The sequence below is a fragment of the Pristiophorus japonicus genome, chromosome 13, assembly GCF_044704955.1.
Source record: "Pristiophorus japonicus isolate sPriJap1 chromosome 13, sPriJap1.hap1, whole genome shotgun sequence".
NCBI lineage: Eukaryota > Metazoa > Chordata > Chondrichthyes > Pristiophoridae > Pristiophorus > Pristiophorus japonicus.
In genome coordinates, this window is record NC_091989.1 from 55,159,795 (window position 1) to 55,177,305 (window position 17,511).

Genomic DNA, 17,511 nt, shown 5'->3' on the forward strand with positions numbered 1-17,511 from the left:
ATCTTCCTGAACTGCATTTGAGTTACAGAAATTATGCTGTACCTCTCTGGTATCTGCAGCAACTCTTGCAATTCTAATGCATGTAGGGTTGCAAGCTGTGGTTGGAGGCATTCCTGGACGTTTGATCACGTGATGTTCTTTGCTCGTGATTTCGCGCCAGCAGCTGTTGTACGAGAAGTTCCGAGAACCAGGAGGCCATCGTGAGCAGGTGATGAGGAGAAACAAAGAGCAGGGGATCAATTTGCGGGGGGGAAGCAGAGGTGGGAGGAACTTTGGTTCCAATAACTGATAGTAACTCATTGAAATCACACTGATAACTGATAGTAATACACCGCGGTAACATTCAGATTTCTCTCACGACCAACACTCATAGACTGATGGGCCCAGATTTTGCAGTAAAAGTAATGGAGAGTTAAAAGTGAGTTTTTGTAAACCCCATCTCTCTTCCTATCTCCTTGGACTCTGGCATGGACTTGAGTTCTGTGTAATGGTGACAACTCTGAACTGGGAGTCTGAGTCAGAGCGGATCTGTACTTGAACTTCACATGTCAAACCAAGTAACATTAATGCCACATAAGTGCCAGGCAATGACCATCTCCGACAAAAAAGAGTCTAACCACCTTCCCATGACACTCAATGGAATTACCGTCACTGAATCCCTCACCATCAAAAACCTGGGAGTCACCATTGACCAGAAACTTAACTAGACCAGTCACATAAATACTGTAGCTACAAGGGCAGGTCAGAGGCTGGGTATTCTGTGGCGAGTGACTCGCCTCCTTACTCCCCAAAGCCTTTCCATCATCTACCAGGCACAAGTCAGGAGGGTGATGGAATACTCTCCACTTGCCTGGATGAGTGCAGCTCCAACAACACTGAAGAAGCTCAACACCATCCAGGACAAAGCAGCCTGCTTGATTGTTACTCCATCCAGCACCTTAAACATTCACAAAGCCCATTGCCCATGCTCGTGCTCTCGTGGTTTTGTACACCTCTGCGGGGCCCCCTCAGCCTCCTCTGTTCCAAAGAAAACAATACCAATACTGAGCATCATGGAGGCCCCAACCTGCAGCAAAAGATACACTGCAGCAACTTGCCAAGGCTTCTTCGACAGCACCTCCCAAGCCAACGACCTCTACTGCCTAGAAGGACAGAGGCAGCAAGCGCAATTAAACGCCACCACCTGCAAATTCCCCTCCAAGCCACACGCCATCCTGACTTGGAAATATATTCCCGTTCCTTCAGCGTCACTGGGTCCAAATCCTTGATTCTCCTACCTAACAGTACAGGGACTGCAGTGGATCAAGAAGGTAACTCACCACCACCTTCTCAAGGGCAATTTTGGATGGGCAATAAATGATGGTCTTGAATTAATTTTTTGTTTTAAACAAGTCCTGAACCGAACTGTGAGATTGCACTAAGACCAGTGGGCTTGGTATTTGGGGCACATCATTCTACACTCAGCCCGGCATCAATATGATGGGAATTACAGGACAGGAGGAGGCCATTAGGCTTCCATTGCCCATGCTCGTGCTCTCGTGGTTTTGTACACCTCGGTGGGGTCCCCCTCAGCCTCTTCTGTTCCAAAGAAAAGAATACCAGTACTGAGCAGCATGGAGTCCCCAACCTGTGAGAAACCACCAGCCGCAGGTTTGGGCCATAAAAGGAGCGGAGCTGCAGCGGCCCGGGAGCAACGTGGAAGCATGCCACTTCATGGAGCTGCTCGAGCTGGTGCAGGAGGGCAATGACTTGGAAAGGAGCGACTGGATTGGACGTCACCAAAATCAAGGTCACTGATTGGATCATGGGCAGCAGAGGAGCTGCGAGGTTGGTGCGAAGGAGCAGCGAGAGATTTTAGAGCAACATGATCGGAGCCCAGGAGAGGTGTGAGTTCGGGGCCCAGAAGAGGCGAGGGCCCTGGGGCAGCACGAACCAGCCCACACTGCGATATGTGTGCGCATTAGGTCCGTGCAGCAGAGCAGGTCTCCAGTCGCCTTGGTTAACACTTGCCACTGGACCAAGACCTAGCTCTGTCAAGCCCGTGTGGTGTCTGGTGTGCAACGGCCACCACACGTTAAAAGAATTACGCACGGGCATCTTCCACCCTTCAACATGTAGTTCGGGACCTGGAATGTCAGATTCTTCATTGAAACACCTGTGAACTCATCCATTTTTGGTGTGGAAGTATGTCATCCTCGATATGAGGGACCGCCTAAGAGAAAGAGAGCTCTCTCCTGTAACCCCAATTCCCCCTCAGATCCTTTTATATTCCTCCTTTTAAACATGTACCCCATTCCCTTTTAAATGAAGGTCTAGTTTGCCTCAATATCCACTTGTGGTGAAGCATCCTATAGTTTGAATAGCCCTGAGTTCAAGAACCACCTTGGTTCTTCCAGTGGAAATGCTCAGTCTTTGATTTACCCACAGTAGGTCCCAGGTTTCACTCGCCCATTTACTGGCTGTTCCTCTCTTGACTCCATTCCCACTCACCATGTTGTTGCTGATGCTCGGTTCTGCAGAAAATATTGATCCCATGTTCAACCCATTCCCCAATCTCCCTCTGTCCCCCAAGTCCCCGTTTCACAGTCTCTCTCTCTTTCTGGCCTCCCGCCTGCTTCCCCCCCCCCCGATTCCCCAACTCCCATTCCCCAGTCTCCCCAACTCCCAAGCCCTTGCCCGATTCCCAACTCCTGAAGCCCCCTTGACTCCTGAATCCACCCCGACCCCTAAACCTCAACACGCCAACCCAGCTCTCTGCAGTGGTCGGGGTGATGTCAACGCAAGCAGAAATTTAAATTGCAAAGAACTCCTGGGTTGCACCACCCCATGCCGGTAGTGTTAGCAAACCTAGATCCATGTTATTCCAAATGTGCTTGAGGCAGGCACAGATGAGCCCTGTTCATGGAATTTCTAAGATTCACACGGGCCAAGATGTTGAATCCTTGAGCAAGGGAGAAGCAATAGCAACAAACATGCAAAACCCAGGGGCCAGGGTTCACAATGTACTGCCAGGTGGCAGGAAGATCCTACTCCTATTGCAAGAAACTCCTTTGTGATTATTTTGTGATTAACGAATTAAGGGACGTATCAGTTAAATGAAAGTTTACTGACCCTTTTAACACTTTTGTTTGTCATGCTATAATCTTCTGGAGGAGGGAGTTGACCTGTTGTATCAGGACATTGGAAATGTCCATCTTAGTAAGAAGGCTAGAATAACCCAGATAGATGTTCACTGACATGGTGAGGTTATATAATGATTTGGGTTGGGGTGGTTGGAAGATCAGATTGAATAAAAAATCAATCCATGCAGCACACTTGTCAGACCAGCAAACTGCCTTGGATCTAGTTTTGGGATGTTGCAAGACTTAAGTTATAGGATTGATTTCCTTGGTGATTATAGGGCCTGGATCGAGTTCTGTGGCTTCTAAAATCTCAGTTGCTAGGACTTGTAATCTGTAAATAGAACAACATTGTGTAAATGTAGTGCAAAGAAAAGCTAAATGATTGCAAATGTGTTGTAATCACACTTTTACTGTTGCACATATTGTTCCACTCGTGAACATAGTTATAGCACTGCACAAATATATTTTTCTTACTGTATTTTCTATTTGTTTACAGTTGCTATCTCCGGTTGTAGTGGAGGTAACTACACTGATGTGCTTTTGTGATTTTAAAGTGCAAGAAACTATGATGTGGTTACAGTTCCACAATGCACATGTGAACACATTTGCATTTTAAAACTATTGTCATTTCACATGTATAACCTCTTTGTCTTCTCTTCACCATCCCCTCCCCCCTCCCAACCCCCAAAAAACAAGAGCAAACCTTCAAGCACAAAACCTAGTTGTAGGATTGGGTGTAAATGATTCCAATTTGAATCTCTGCAACTTAGAATTTTTTTTTAAATAGCTTAAATAAATGGAACTTAATTAAAGTCACAGCCATTCGCTGTTTGCAACCACTCCATTATCTTGCAAGGGAAGGAATAGATACATTAGAGATACATACATCTAAGAGATAAAATTATGTCCCTTGTTGATTGCAGTGCATTTACACTAAGTTTAGCATTGGCACAAAAGGGTTTTTGACATGCTAACACTAAATTTATGTCACTAAATATAAATCTGGAATCGGGGCCTAACCTGACTCCTCTAGAGCATCTCATTCTCCTTTGCTCTGGATTCAAGTTGGGCCCTGACTGTGGAGTAAGGCTGCTTTTACACTATAATTCTAGCTGATGCTACAATTATAGTGTAAACCTAATAGAGCACTAGTGATAGCAGTGACTGTAAACCCCAAGTGAATGGAGTGGTCATCCTCTCATTCATAATGCCGACACAAAAGTTATCCTTCAAATTGGAAATAATAGAAACATAGGAATATATGGGACCGGAAAAGTTCACTTCTGTCCTTCTAGCTGGTACCAAATCAAATATCAGCCGCAGTTTAATAAGATTAAAATATGAATTTAATAAGTGAGTCATAAAGAAACTATAAATTGACTTATTTACTAAATCAAGATGTATGATAACTTTAAAACGGCATTAAAAACATTTACTTTACACTAAGTGACTTCTTTCCGACGATGTACAAAATAAATGTAAAGCATATTTTTTTTAAAAGCTGTATCTTTTGTACTTGTGCATGTTTACTTTGATGCAAATCAAAATTGGAATGGCTTTTATTTCTTATTTCCAGATTTTGCGACAATTGTATGTTGGACCCAAACTGTGGCTTCTGTTTTAAAATGCAAAATCCCAACATTACCGAGTCGTCCTGTGTTCCAGTGAGCAGCAGATCTGAGGCAACGGCTGCCTGGGGCAGGTATAAAACTCAAGCATTTACAATGTATAACCCCAGTATTTGCTGAGTAAAGGAGAAGCTAGATTATCTACCTGATATAAATAGGGATAAAGAGAAACGATAGGCTTGCATCTGAGACACAACCTTTGTCGGAACAGTTTTGATGAAGGGTCTAAATCTTTAAATATTAACCTGTATTTTCTCTTTTCAGATGATAAGCCTGTCACATAGTTCCACCTTTTCTTGTTATTATTTGATATCTAGTATTTACAGGGTTTTTTCTGTTAATCAGTACTTACCTGTAGGGTTGTCTTCATGCTAGGTGTATAGACTAGTTTGAGAAGGCAGGATAAGGTAGATTTTCACCTATACTGTCTGGGCAGAGCACAGAAAAGAACATTGGGTGGGGAGGATTGCATACCCGACGGGGTGCCTCTCCCGATAAAAATAAATGGAAAGAAAATTGGACAGGCATATGAACCTCCCAAACCAGTATATAGTACACACTCTATACAGGTGGTACAGATGATCCCAGCTTATGTTTCTGAATCCTTTACTTGCACACTGGGGGACGGCAGGGCGGTCCTGAAAAAGTTTGCGCCTCAGTCAGCAAAATTGGGCAGCTGGGCCCTGAGTGTGGCAGAGCGCTAAGGGTGGCGTTGCACAGCTCTCTTTGGGCGCTAGGCCGGCTGAGCATGCAAAAGTCCCGAGCTGAGCAGCAGGTCTTGGAGCACTCGCTAAGAGAGGCCTGGGAAGAAAATTTAAGACAGAAATAGACAGTTTCTTGAGTGATAAGGGGTTATGGGGAGCGGGGAAGTGGAGCTGAGTCCATGATCAGATCAGCCATGATCTTATTGAATGGTGGAGCAGGCTCAAGGGGTCATATGGCCTACTCCTGTTCCTATTTCTTATGTTCTTATGTTCTTTCCCTCAATGACTATCTGTCCCACCTGTGGCAGGGACTGTGGTTCTCATATTGGACTGTTCAGCCACCTAAGAACTCATGTTTAGAGTGGAAGCAAGTCTTCCTCGATTCCGAGGGACTGCCTATGATGATGATGTTGAAGACAGTCAACAGAATTATAATTGTGAATAAGGTTAGACTTAGTAAATCTCTTATGGATGCTGGATTATAAATTGGGATAAAATCCAAGATTTGACCAAGACATCTATAGTTTCAAGCTTCTTAATGAGGGTCATGTGTAGGCATTTGATCAAAATCCTCCTTGAAAAATAATGTATGTGAGTTTCCCCTGAGCCTTATGATATCCACTGCCTCAGGAGAATAAAATCTAGCCTGTTTCATCTTGATTACAGTCCAGGCCTCTAAAACACATGGTATGTGTATGCTATGGTGACTTAAGAAGCCACCTCAATGATGATTGATATTAACAGGAGTCCTCTAATTTTTGGGCCTTCTAGGATTGCCCGAATGGATAAAAATGCAGAATTGTGTTCTGGAACAAGAGTATATGTGCCTCAATTAATTCACCTCCAAGGTCAGCCTGTGGTTCTTGACACCAATCTCCAAAAGCACAACCATTTTTCTCCCCTCATTGAAAAAAGGTTTTGCAGTCCAGGAGGCCTATTGTGATTTTAGATTCACTCTTGCATATCCCATGATGTAGACTAGGAGTACAATTTACCTTCACAGAATAAAGGAACTCTATTTGGAAACTAAGAAAACTTGGGAGGAGAGAGAGAAACTGATGCAAGTCTAAGGATAAATTGTATCATCATTCCTGTCTGGTTAGTTCTGTATAGCATGCTTTTCACAGGCTTCATCCAAACTCCACACATTCTGCTAGTAACTAATCTCTGACAGAATGAATGACAACAGTTAGATGCTTGTCTATCCTTCCATTCCACCTAAGTTACTCATGGTCACTGAAAAATGGGGGTGTTTAAAAGAGCTAAGAACTGTCAAAAACATAACTTAGAGCTTTAAATCTTAGCTGCTCACTTTACAGAGAAGCATCCAGAATTACTAAGGTGTGAGTAAAAATTTGTAGAAATTATTCCAGCCGCTGAAAGTCCCCACAGAAATGGATCATTAATGCCGAAAGCTTGATCCTCACTGTATTTATGATCCCTGTCACATTGGGCTTGCTGATATGCACCTTTGCAATTGGACCCCTCAGGCAACTTTAGAATGGGATGGGGAAAACGGCAAGGCTGACTATTGTACTTCAAGTTCAACTGTGTGCACGTAGCAGGATTGCTCTTCAGCTTTCATAAAATCTTCAGTTGTGTTATGATACACATCGTTCACAAGAGAACAAATACCTGATTTCAGCTTCTCTTTGAGTAGCTGGATACAGTTTCTGGCTGGCATAAGACTGTAAACTCCAATCAACCTAAGGCTCCAAAACTCTGCACCCATTCCATGGCCATTAAAGTTCATATAGAGCCATTCATTTTGAAGTCAATTCACTTAAAATCAGGCTGAACCTTCCACTTCCTTGTCAGCCAGCATATCATTAGCTTCAGGAAGTATTGCTTTCCTGATATGATCCATCACTGTTAGAAACATAGAAACATAGAAACATAGAAAATAGGTGCAGGAGTAGGCCATTCAGCCCTTCGAGCCTGCACCGCCATTCAATAAGATCATGGCTGATCATTCCCTCAGTACCCCTTTCCTGCTTTCTCTCCATACCCCTTGATCCCCTTAGCCATAAGGGCCATATCTAACTCCCTCTTGAATATATCCAATGAACTGGCATCAACAACTTTCTGCGTCAGGGAATTCCATAGGTTAACAACTCTCTGAGTGAAGAAGTTTCTCCTCACCTCAGTCCTAAATGGCCTACCCCTTACCCTGTTGATGTTTAATAAATTTGGGGAAAATTATTGTTTGCTTGCAATGCCTCTTGAAGGTCAAATATGCAACACATTCCATTGACAGGCACACTATTTTGCGTACAAGAATTTAAAGATTATTTTCAGCATTGTCAAATAAATAGTTGGCGTGCCACCTTTGTAGCTGTAGTAGTAGGCAGAGCATTTAGAATTATTACCTGACTTAAAATATTTAAAAAAATCTAAATTAGGGGAGGAATTGTGGGGAGAGACAGAGAAAAATGTCAAATTCACATACTACTTAAACCTGGGAGAAAAATTAACATGGCTGCTTTGTGTATTATGGAATCAATTGCCAGGAACTGATTGGTTTATGATGATCTCGGTTGATCAGCGTGGTTTAATGAGTAGAGTATTTATCACTCTACAGTTGGATATCTCTCCATTCCTGGAGTTGTACATTCTCAGCACACGAGAATCCATCTCCTTTGGCATTACAAGCAGGGAGTCCACGAAGCCAGATGAGAGTCCGGGGATATATGGACCCAGAAGAGATGATGGAGAGGAGAGAGTGAGATTAGGATAACAGGGAAGGATGGGAGAAGAGGAGAAGGGAAGATTGTGGGTGGGGGAGAAACTGAGAGCTGAATGAGCTGGCAACTATTTCTGTGCTCAATGGGAGGAGTAGCATGGCTCAGAATCAATTTCCTCTATTCAGTGGGAAGGGGACGGAAAGGCCTGAATTGATGCTACATGGGTGGGTGACGAGGAGAAGAGTGTTTCAAGAGCTGATGTGCTGCTCACTGGTTTCAGATTTAAAAAGAACATGGGAAAGAGGGTACTTGTGGGGTTGTGTAGGATTAAGTGCAGGAGAGCTATAACTGGCTAACTTATTTTGACATGAAATTATAAACTTAAACTTAAATTATTACCTTCCTTTATGTTATGTATGAATAAAGAGTCTGACTGGATACTGTGAGTTCAAAGTAAAGTGTGACCTTAGTCTTTTATTGCAGGTCTCCAGAGTGCCTCTCCAGCCTGAGGCCTCCTTAAGTACCTGTGCTCCCAAGGGATTGTGGGATCCCTTGGGACTCCAGGGGATCAGCCCTCTGGTGGCTATACAAGGTATATACAGGTTTACATATATAACAACACTCCCCCCCCCCCCCCAAAATCAACAGTGTAACTATTTACAAAGTGAGTCGATCTGGGGCCTTTCTTTCCCTGGTTGATCGTCTCGGTGCAAATGCTGGTTTTGGTGAATCATTTGTTGGGCCCTCGCTGGGCTGCCGTGCAGCTGGCCTTGCTGGGCTGCCTAGTGTGGTGAGCCCTGCTGGGCTGCTGCAGGTGATGGGTTATGCTTCGTGGCCAACCGCGGTGTCGGTTGCCACTGGTGTGTATGTTGGGGGGTCAAAGAAGGTAAGGTTCAAGATGGGTTGCTCAGGATAGTCCGTGAATCTGAGTTTGATTTGGTCCAAGTGTTTCCGATGAATGAGTCCATTTGAAAGTTTGACCCGAAACACCCTGCTCCCCTCTTTGACCACAACAGTGGCCGGGAAGCCACTTGGGACCTTGTCCATAGTTCAACACAAATACAGGATCATTGATTTCAATTTTGCATGATACATTTGCGTTATCATAATATGTACTTTGTTGAAGCCGCCTGCTCTCTACCTGTTCATGTAGATCAGGGTGAACTAACATGAGCAGTTCAGCAGGTGGAATCCCAGTGAGTGAGTGGGGTCTCGTGCGGTAGCTAAGCAGGACTCGGGATAGGCGAATCTGCAGTGAGCCTTCAGTTACCCTCTTCAAGCCCTGCTTGATAGTTTGCACTGCTCTCTCTGCCTGACCATTGGATGCTGGTTTGAACAGGGCAGATGTAACATGTTTGATCCCATTACGGGTCATGAACTCTTTGAACTCGGCACTGATGAAACATGGCCCATTGTCACTCACAAGGACATCAGGCAGTCCGTGCGTGGCAAACATGGCCTGCAGGCTTTCACTGGTGGCAGCGGACGTGCTTGCCGACATTATCTCACATTCAATCCATTTGAAGTACGCAGCTACGACCACAAGGAACATTTTACCCAAAAACGGGCCTGTCTAGTCGACATGGACCCTGGACCACGGTTTGGAGGACCAAGACATAAACTTAGTGGCACCTCCCTGAGTGCAATGCTTAACTGCAAGGATGTGTTACATTTGTGCATGCAGGACTCTAAGTCTGCATCGATACCGGGCCACCACACGTGGGATCTGGCTTATCGCTTTCATCATTACAATGCCTGGATGAGTACTGTGGAGGTCACTGATGAAAGTGCCCCTGCCCTTCTTCGGGACCACTACCCGATTATCCCACAGAAGGCAGTCTGCCTGTATAGACATTTCATCTTTGCGCCGCTGGTACGGCTTTATCTCTTCCTGCATTTCCACTGGGACACTGGACCAGCTCCCGTGCAGCACACAATTTTTTACTAGGGACAGTAAGGGGTCCTGGCTTGTCCAGGTTCTAATCTGTCGGGCTGTGACGGGTGATTGCTCACTCTCGAATGCTTCCATAACCATGACTAAATCTGCAGGTTGTGCCATTTCCACCCCCGTGGTGGGCAATGGCAGCCTACTGAGAGCATTGGCACAGTTTTCTGTGCCTGGCCTGTGGCGGATGGCTTAGTTGTATGCGGACAACGTGAGCGCCCATCTCTGAATGCGGGCCAATACATTCATATTTATCCCCTTACTTTTGAAAAAAAGAGATATCAGTGGCTTATGGTCAGTTTCCAATTCAAATTTGAGCCCAAACAGATATTGATGCATTTTCTTTACCCCATAAACACACGCTAATGCTTCTTTTTCAATCATGCTGTAGGTCCTCTCAGCCTTAGACACACTTCTCGATGCATAAGCAACTGGTTGCAATTTCCCAGATTCATTAGCTTGTTGCAGTACACACCCGATGCCGTATGACGATGCATCACATGCTAGTACCAAACGCTTACATGGATCATACAACACAAGCAATTTGTTTGAGCATAACAATTTTCTAGCTTTTACAAAGGCATTTGCTTGGCTTTTGCCCCATACCCATTCGTCTACTTTACTCAGTAAGGCGTGCAGTGGTTCTAACAGTGTGCTGAGACCCGGTAAGAAGTTACCAAAGTAGTTCAGGAGTCCTAGAAATGACCGCAGCTCCGTCACGTTCTGTGGCCTTGGTGCGTTCTTGATTGCCTCTGTCTTCGAATCGGTGGGCCTGATGCCATCCACCGCGATGCTTCTCCCCAGGAACTCCATTTCAGGCACCGGGAAAATGCACTTCGAGTGTTTTAACCTGAGCCCCACGTGGTTGAGTCGACTAAGAACCTCCTCTAGGTTCTGCAGATGCTCGACTGTGTCCCGACCTGTAACCAAGATGTCGTCCCGGAAGACCACCGTGCGCAGGACCGACTTCAGTAAGCTTTCCATGTTTCTCTGCAATATCGCCACGGCTGATCGAATTCCAAATGGGCATCTGTTATAAATGAAGAGACCTTTGTGTGTGTTGATGCAGGTGAGGCCTTTCGATGATTCCTCCAGCTCCTGCATCATGTAGGCCGAGGTCAAGTCCAGCTTCGTGAAAGTCTTTCCTTCTGCCAGCGTAGCAAAAAGGTCGTCTGCCTTTGGTAGTGGGTATTGATTCTGCAGGGAGAAACGATTGATAGTTACTTTGTAATCACCACAGATTCTGACGGTGCCGTCTCCCTTGAGGACTGGAACAATCGGACTGGTCCTCTCGTTGAATTCGATCGGCGAAATGATGCCCTCTCGTTGCAACCGATTTAGCTTGATCTCTACCCTTTCTCTCATCATGTAGGGTACTGCTCTCGCCTTGCGATGGATGGGTCATGCCCCCAGAATTAGGTGGATCTGCACTTTTGCTCCTTGGAACTTCCCGATGCCTGGTTCAAACAGCGAAGGGAACTTGTTGAAGACCTGGACACACGAAGTGTCGTCAGCGGACGAGAGCACCCGGACGTCATCCCAGTTCCAGCATATCTTTCCCAGCCAGCTCCTGCTGAGCAGCATGCGACCATCGCCCGGTACCACCCAGAGTGGTAGCTTGTGCACTGCTTCATCGTAGGAGACCTTTACAGTAGCACTGCCGATTATGGGAATCAGTTCCTTTGTGTAAGTTCTCAGTTTCGTGCAAATGGGAGTCAAGATTGGCCTTGAGGCCTTGCTGCACCACAATTTTTCTAAAGTCTTTTTGCTCATAATGGACTGGCTCGCACCCGTGTCCAACTCCATTGACACCCTGAGTCCATTTAATTCAACCTTCAGCATTATCGGGGGACACTTTGTGGTAAATATGTGCACCCCATATACCTCTGCCTCCTCAGTCTGAGGCTCTGGTTCGTTGTGATCTGCCGTGATCTGTCCTCCTCTGCAACATAATGGTTTGCAGGATTAACAAGGTTTGTAGCTCGCCTGCACATACGTTGGAGGTGTCCCATTGTTCCACAGCCCTCGCAAACGTACCCTTTGAAACAGTATGAATGGAAACGATGATCACCCCCGCAGCAGCAACAAGGTGTTAATGATCTTGCATTCATCACCCTTGATGGTGGACTCTGAGACATCTGCGGACGTGCAGCTGCAGGCATGTGGTGCCTGCCCTGTATGTTGTGGTTTGAAAACAACATCACTTTGTTCACAGTACTTGTAGCAGCACTCGTATGCTGAGAGATTTCCTTAGTATTGTCACTGGTGGCAATGAACGCCATGGCTATCGTTATGGCTTTACTCAAGGTTGGGGTCTCTACAGTCAAAAGTTTGCGAAGTATGGTTTCGTGGCCAATGCCAAGTACGAAAAAGTCTCTGAGCATGTGCTCCAAATGTCCTTCAAATTCGCAATGTCCTGCAAGACGTCTTAGCTCGGCGACATAACTCGCCACTTCCTGGCCTTCAGACCTTTTGTAGGTGTAGAACCGATATCTCGCCATCAGAACGCTTTCCTTCAGGTTTAGATGCTCCTGGACCAGTGTACACAAATCATCGTACGATTTCTCTGTGGGTTTCGCTGGAGCAAGCAGATTTTTCATGAGACCATACATTGGTGCCCCGCAGACGGTGAGGAGAATCGCCCTTCGTTTGGCAGCATTCGCTTCTCCTTCCAGCTCGTTGGCCACGAAGTATTGGTCGAGTCGCTCCACGAAGGTTTCCCAATCATCTCCCTCCGAGAATTTCTCCAGGATGCCCACTGTTCTCTGCATCATTGGGTTCGTCATCTGTATCTTGTTGCCAGTTGTTATGTATGAATAAAGATTCTGACTGGATATTGTGAACTCAAAGTAAAGTGTGACCGTATTCTTTTATTGCTGGTCTCCAGAGTACCTCTTCAGCTTTTGCAGCCTCCTTAAATACCTGTGCTCCCAAGGGATTGTGGGATCCCTTGGGACTCCAGGAAATGAGCTATACAAGGTATATACAGGTTTACATATATAACACTTTACGTATCCATAAAAATGAGGTTGCCATTTCACAATCCCAGGTTGCTGCTCAGAAGCTTTGGCAGAGCTTGTAACTGCACACAGACTCTTAATTATTTTTTTTAGAAATACTTTTAGTATTTTGTTGTAGTTATTGCCATTTAACATTGAAAAACTCTATCACAGCATGACAGGTACCTTCAGCTAAATGTTTACACAGAGTGATTTAGCTATAGAAGGAACCTGATTTGGGGCATTTTGAAACGGAATGTTGCGTTCCCAGTCAACAATTTTAATAGATATATAAAACAATCAGAAGGTTTAATGGATGCAAAAATATAGGAAATTGCGAAATGAAAAATTTTATATGGCAGATACATCCCATTGTAGATGGATGTCTAATGTGAGTGAAATACCAGCTGCCACGTAATTAACATTAAAAGGGTGTTGGGTATATGAAAACAGTTTCCCCTGTTTCTGTCAAAAAGCATTTTTAGTAAATGAGTAAATGTGCTGTGAATGTGCTCAAGATAATTCAGAAGGATACAGGGTAATGTTTACAAATAGCTACTGAAAATAATGTTTCCAAACGACACATGACTACAAGGCAAGTCTCAAGACTTTAGATAATTAATTTAGAAGATTATAATTAAATTAAATTTCCTGAAACGTAAGTACTGATTATTGAGTGAGTGACTTCTGTGAACCATAGCATGTGATAGTATTTCTTTTGCTTTGAAATAAAGATAGACTTGCATTTATATAGCACCTTTCATGACCACCAGACGTCCCAAAGTGGTTTACAGCCAATGAAGTACTTTTTGAACTGCAGTCACTGTTATAATCTAGGATATGCGGCAGCTAATTTGCATACAGCAAGCTCTCACAAACAGCAATGTGATAATGACCAGATAGTTTTAGTGATGTTGATTGAGGGATAAATATTGGCTACAACTCCAGGGATAACTTCCCTGCTCTTCTTTCTAGGAATATATCTTTCATGGCAACAGGTATTAATGCGAATCCTTCCATTCTTTGAAATAGTGCCATAGGATCTTTTCTGAGCACCTGAGAGGGCAGACAGGGTTTTGGTTTAATGTCTACATCGAAAGATGGCACCTCCAACAGTGCAGTAGAGTGTCAGTCTAGATTTTTGGGCTCCAGTCTCTGGAGTGGGACTTGAACCTACAACCTTCAGGCACAGAGGCGAGACTGCTACTCACTGAGTCACACTGTTGGTGCACGGAATGCAATTCTCTGGAGGACATATCTTTGTAATGGAAGGATTTGCATTAATATCTGTTGTCATGAAAGATATATTCCGACATAGACAGACTCCTGACAGACTAATAACTTTGGTGTCTTCTTTCTCTACTGGCTAGTCCACTACCTAGTTCAGTCTCAGCTGATGCAATGCATTTGAAGTTCATTTTGATTTAGATCATCTTTCTGAATCTTCCTGGTTCCTCCGATGTGATTAATTTCAGCATAAATGAACAAGAAAAAATATTTTTCAAGTTTGAGATTTCATATTATCGGAGTTATTTTGTGAATGTTAATATCCATTACAATAATCTCTTATTTCTTGTAGGTGCAGCAATGAGTCAGAGTTTAAGAAAGAAGGATTATCTTGGGCATACAACTTCTGCCCTACACTATATTCTTGGACTGCATTACTGGGTCTTATCCTGTATCTTATCTTTTTTGCACCTGGTATGAATTACATTAATTGTTACTAAAGTGGTAATTTTTCAATGATTCTATTGTAGCCTATTAAATAATAGCAGTGAAATGTTATATTTTAAAACATTGTATATCTGGTTTCTAAAACTTCAGCAGAAGGGAAAAAATATTTGCATATGTGGATATGAGTGTGTTATGTGATTCACAGTTGCGATCTCGTGGGCTCAGATTTTCCTCTCAGCGGCGAAGGAACGGCGATCGCCATTTATCTTGCTGACAACTACCCAGAGTTTTTGTGTACTTCTCAGTGTAGATTTGCACTAATTGGGCGTCTGATCCAAGATGCCGCCGTGTACAGGGGATCTGTTTATTATTAACTCGGCAGTTGCAGTACACAATACGTCCACATCCACAGTGTGGAGCTACAAACATTACAAGCTTACAGACATTACACTTCTCCCTCCTTAATGAAGAAGTTATTATAACAAACATCATACATAACTTTCATTTTATACATAACACAGGATATAGACATTTTTTTTCCATATTTACAAATTTAACTTTACCACTTGTTTTCTGTTTCGAAGAGGATACCTTCGCTCTCCAAACATGGTGTCGATTTCACACTCATTCGAGGCTTATCCTGAGGAATGTTTTCCTCCATGGAATTTCCTTGATTTTCATTTGAACTCACTCTAACTTCAGACTCTTTGTTTTCCTGACTCGGACTCAGACTTTCATTCTGATTCTCTCCTGGATTTGTTTCCAGTACATTGGATTTAGGATTTGCTACTGGTGTATCAAAACAATCTGATGATTCAGAAATAATTGAATCATTCCCACCTTCAACTCCTTCCATGTCTGCAGGTAAAATATGATCAATATGAACAAACCTAACCTGTCCATTATCAAACATCTTTACCAAATATGTGCGAGGACCACATATCTTCACCACTCTTCCTAGTAACCACTTTAACCATTTATGGTGATGGTTCTTCACTCTCACCTTCTGGTTTAATTTCACACTTCTCTCTTTTACTCTACCACTATCGTGATTCTCTTTCTGTCTTAATTGTGTCTCTTCTACGGACTGCACCAAATTTGGTTTTAACAACAAGAATCTGGTTCATGGCTGTCGTTTGAGAAACAACTCTGCTGGTATTCTACCAATAGTTGTATGAGGAGTATTTCGATATGTAATCAAAAAATTAACCAAATTGTGATCCAATGACAACTGTCGTTTCCTTGGATTTGGATCTAACATTTGTTTTATGAGGGCACGTTTTACAATTTGTACAGTGCGCTCTGCTGCACCATTTGAAGCAGGATGGTATGGTGGAACCTTGGTATGTTTCACACCATTTTTGCTCGTGAATTGTGCAAATTCTTCTGAACGAAATTATGGTCCATTATCCGAAACAATTTCTTTAGGGAGGCCAAATGAAGAAAATAATCTTCGTAAAATGTCCAATGTTTTACTTGTTGTTATTTTGGGAACACCTCAACCCACTTCAAATGGCTATCAATCACAATGAACAATTGTTGTCCTTTTAACTCAGCAAAATTAATATGTAGCCTTTGCCACACCATGGGAGGCCATTTCCATGGCTGTAATGGTACAGATGGTGGTTGCTTGCTTACCGATTGATATGTCGTACACTGACTCACGATGTACTCAATATCTTTATCACCATAAATAACTGCGTGCAAAACTCTTGGTCCCAGGTGCTGGTCATGGAGGTCTCCTAATAATTTGGACCTGAATTTATTTGGTATAACCACTCTTGCACCCCACATGATACAATCTTTATCGACTGATAATTCATTCCTACGAATGAAGAATGGATGTGTATCTTTGTCTGTTACCTGGTTTGGCCATCCATTTGCAATATATACACCTTTGACATCATTGGGTTACGTTTGGTTGCTCTACCAATCTCTTCAGCTGTGACTGGCAGTTCATCAATGTATGAAAAATAAAACACTTCTTCCCTGTCGGCTGCAACTTGTGATGGGGAAGGCAATCTAGACATTGCATCAGCATTAGTGTGATCAGCTGATTGTCTATATTCAATATCATATGTATATGCTGACAAAATCAAAGCCCATCTCTGCATTCGGGTTGCAGCTAATGTTGGAACTGGGGACTTTGGATGGAGGATTGCTGTTAGGGGCTTATGGTCTGTAACGATGGTAAACTTACGACCATACAAGTATTTGTGAAACTTCTTGACCCCAAAAATTAATGCCAAAGCTTCCCTTTCAATTTGCGCATAATTACTCTCACTGGCACTGAGAGCGCGTGAAGTAAAAACAATTGGTCTCTCCTCCCCACTACGTGATACATGAGAGATCACTGCCCCAACTCCATACAGAGAGGCATCACATGCTAGCTTAATCTCTTCGATATGTCATAGTGAACTAACATGATGCTCTCTACCAATTTGCTTTTACACTCCTTGAATGCTGTATCGCATTCTTTTGACCACTTCCAATGGACCTGTTTTTTCAAAAGTTCATTCAGTTCAATACTGTAGCCAAAATTAAGAGGAACTTCCCATAATAGTTCAAAAGACCCAAGAATGACATTCCTGGGAGTGGGTGCATTTCTGATTGCATCCAGTTTTTCCTTAGTCGGATGTAAACCATCTTTGTCTATTCTGTACCCTAAGTTTTTAAATAGCTCACACTTACGAGCAGACACTCGTATTCTGTGCTTCTCTAGCCATTTGAGGACTTCATTCAATATGTCATGAAT

At 43.5% G+C, this 17,511-nt stretch overlaps 1 protein-coding gene and 1 long non-coding RNA gene across 3 annotated transcripts in view; one reads left to right on the plus strand and one right to left on the minus strand.

Annotated features, from left to right (window-relative positions):
- The window catches only part of LOC139278575 (proton myo-inositol cotransporter-like), a 243,509-nt gene that overhangs the window by 214,591 nt on the left and 11,407 nt on the right, over window positions 1-17,511 (plus strand). Inside the window, exons 7-8 of one of the 2 annotated variants that reach the window (XM_070897498.1) lie at window positions 4,699-4,824; window positions 14,662-14,783. In XM_070897498.1, coding sequence (XP_070753599.1) covers window positions 4,699-4,824; window positions 14,662-14,783 — 248 coding nt within the window. The remainder of the gene's footprint in view (window positions 1-4,698; window positions 4,825-14,661; window positions 14,784-17,511) is intronic. The other variant, XM_070897499.1, reaches the window with a different exon arrangement.
- Window positions 1-17,511, minus strand: part of LOC139278576 (uncharacterized) — an 88,918-nt gene that overhangs the window by 57,341 nt on the left and 14,066 nt on the right. The window lies entirely within an intron of this gene.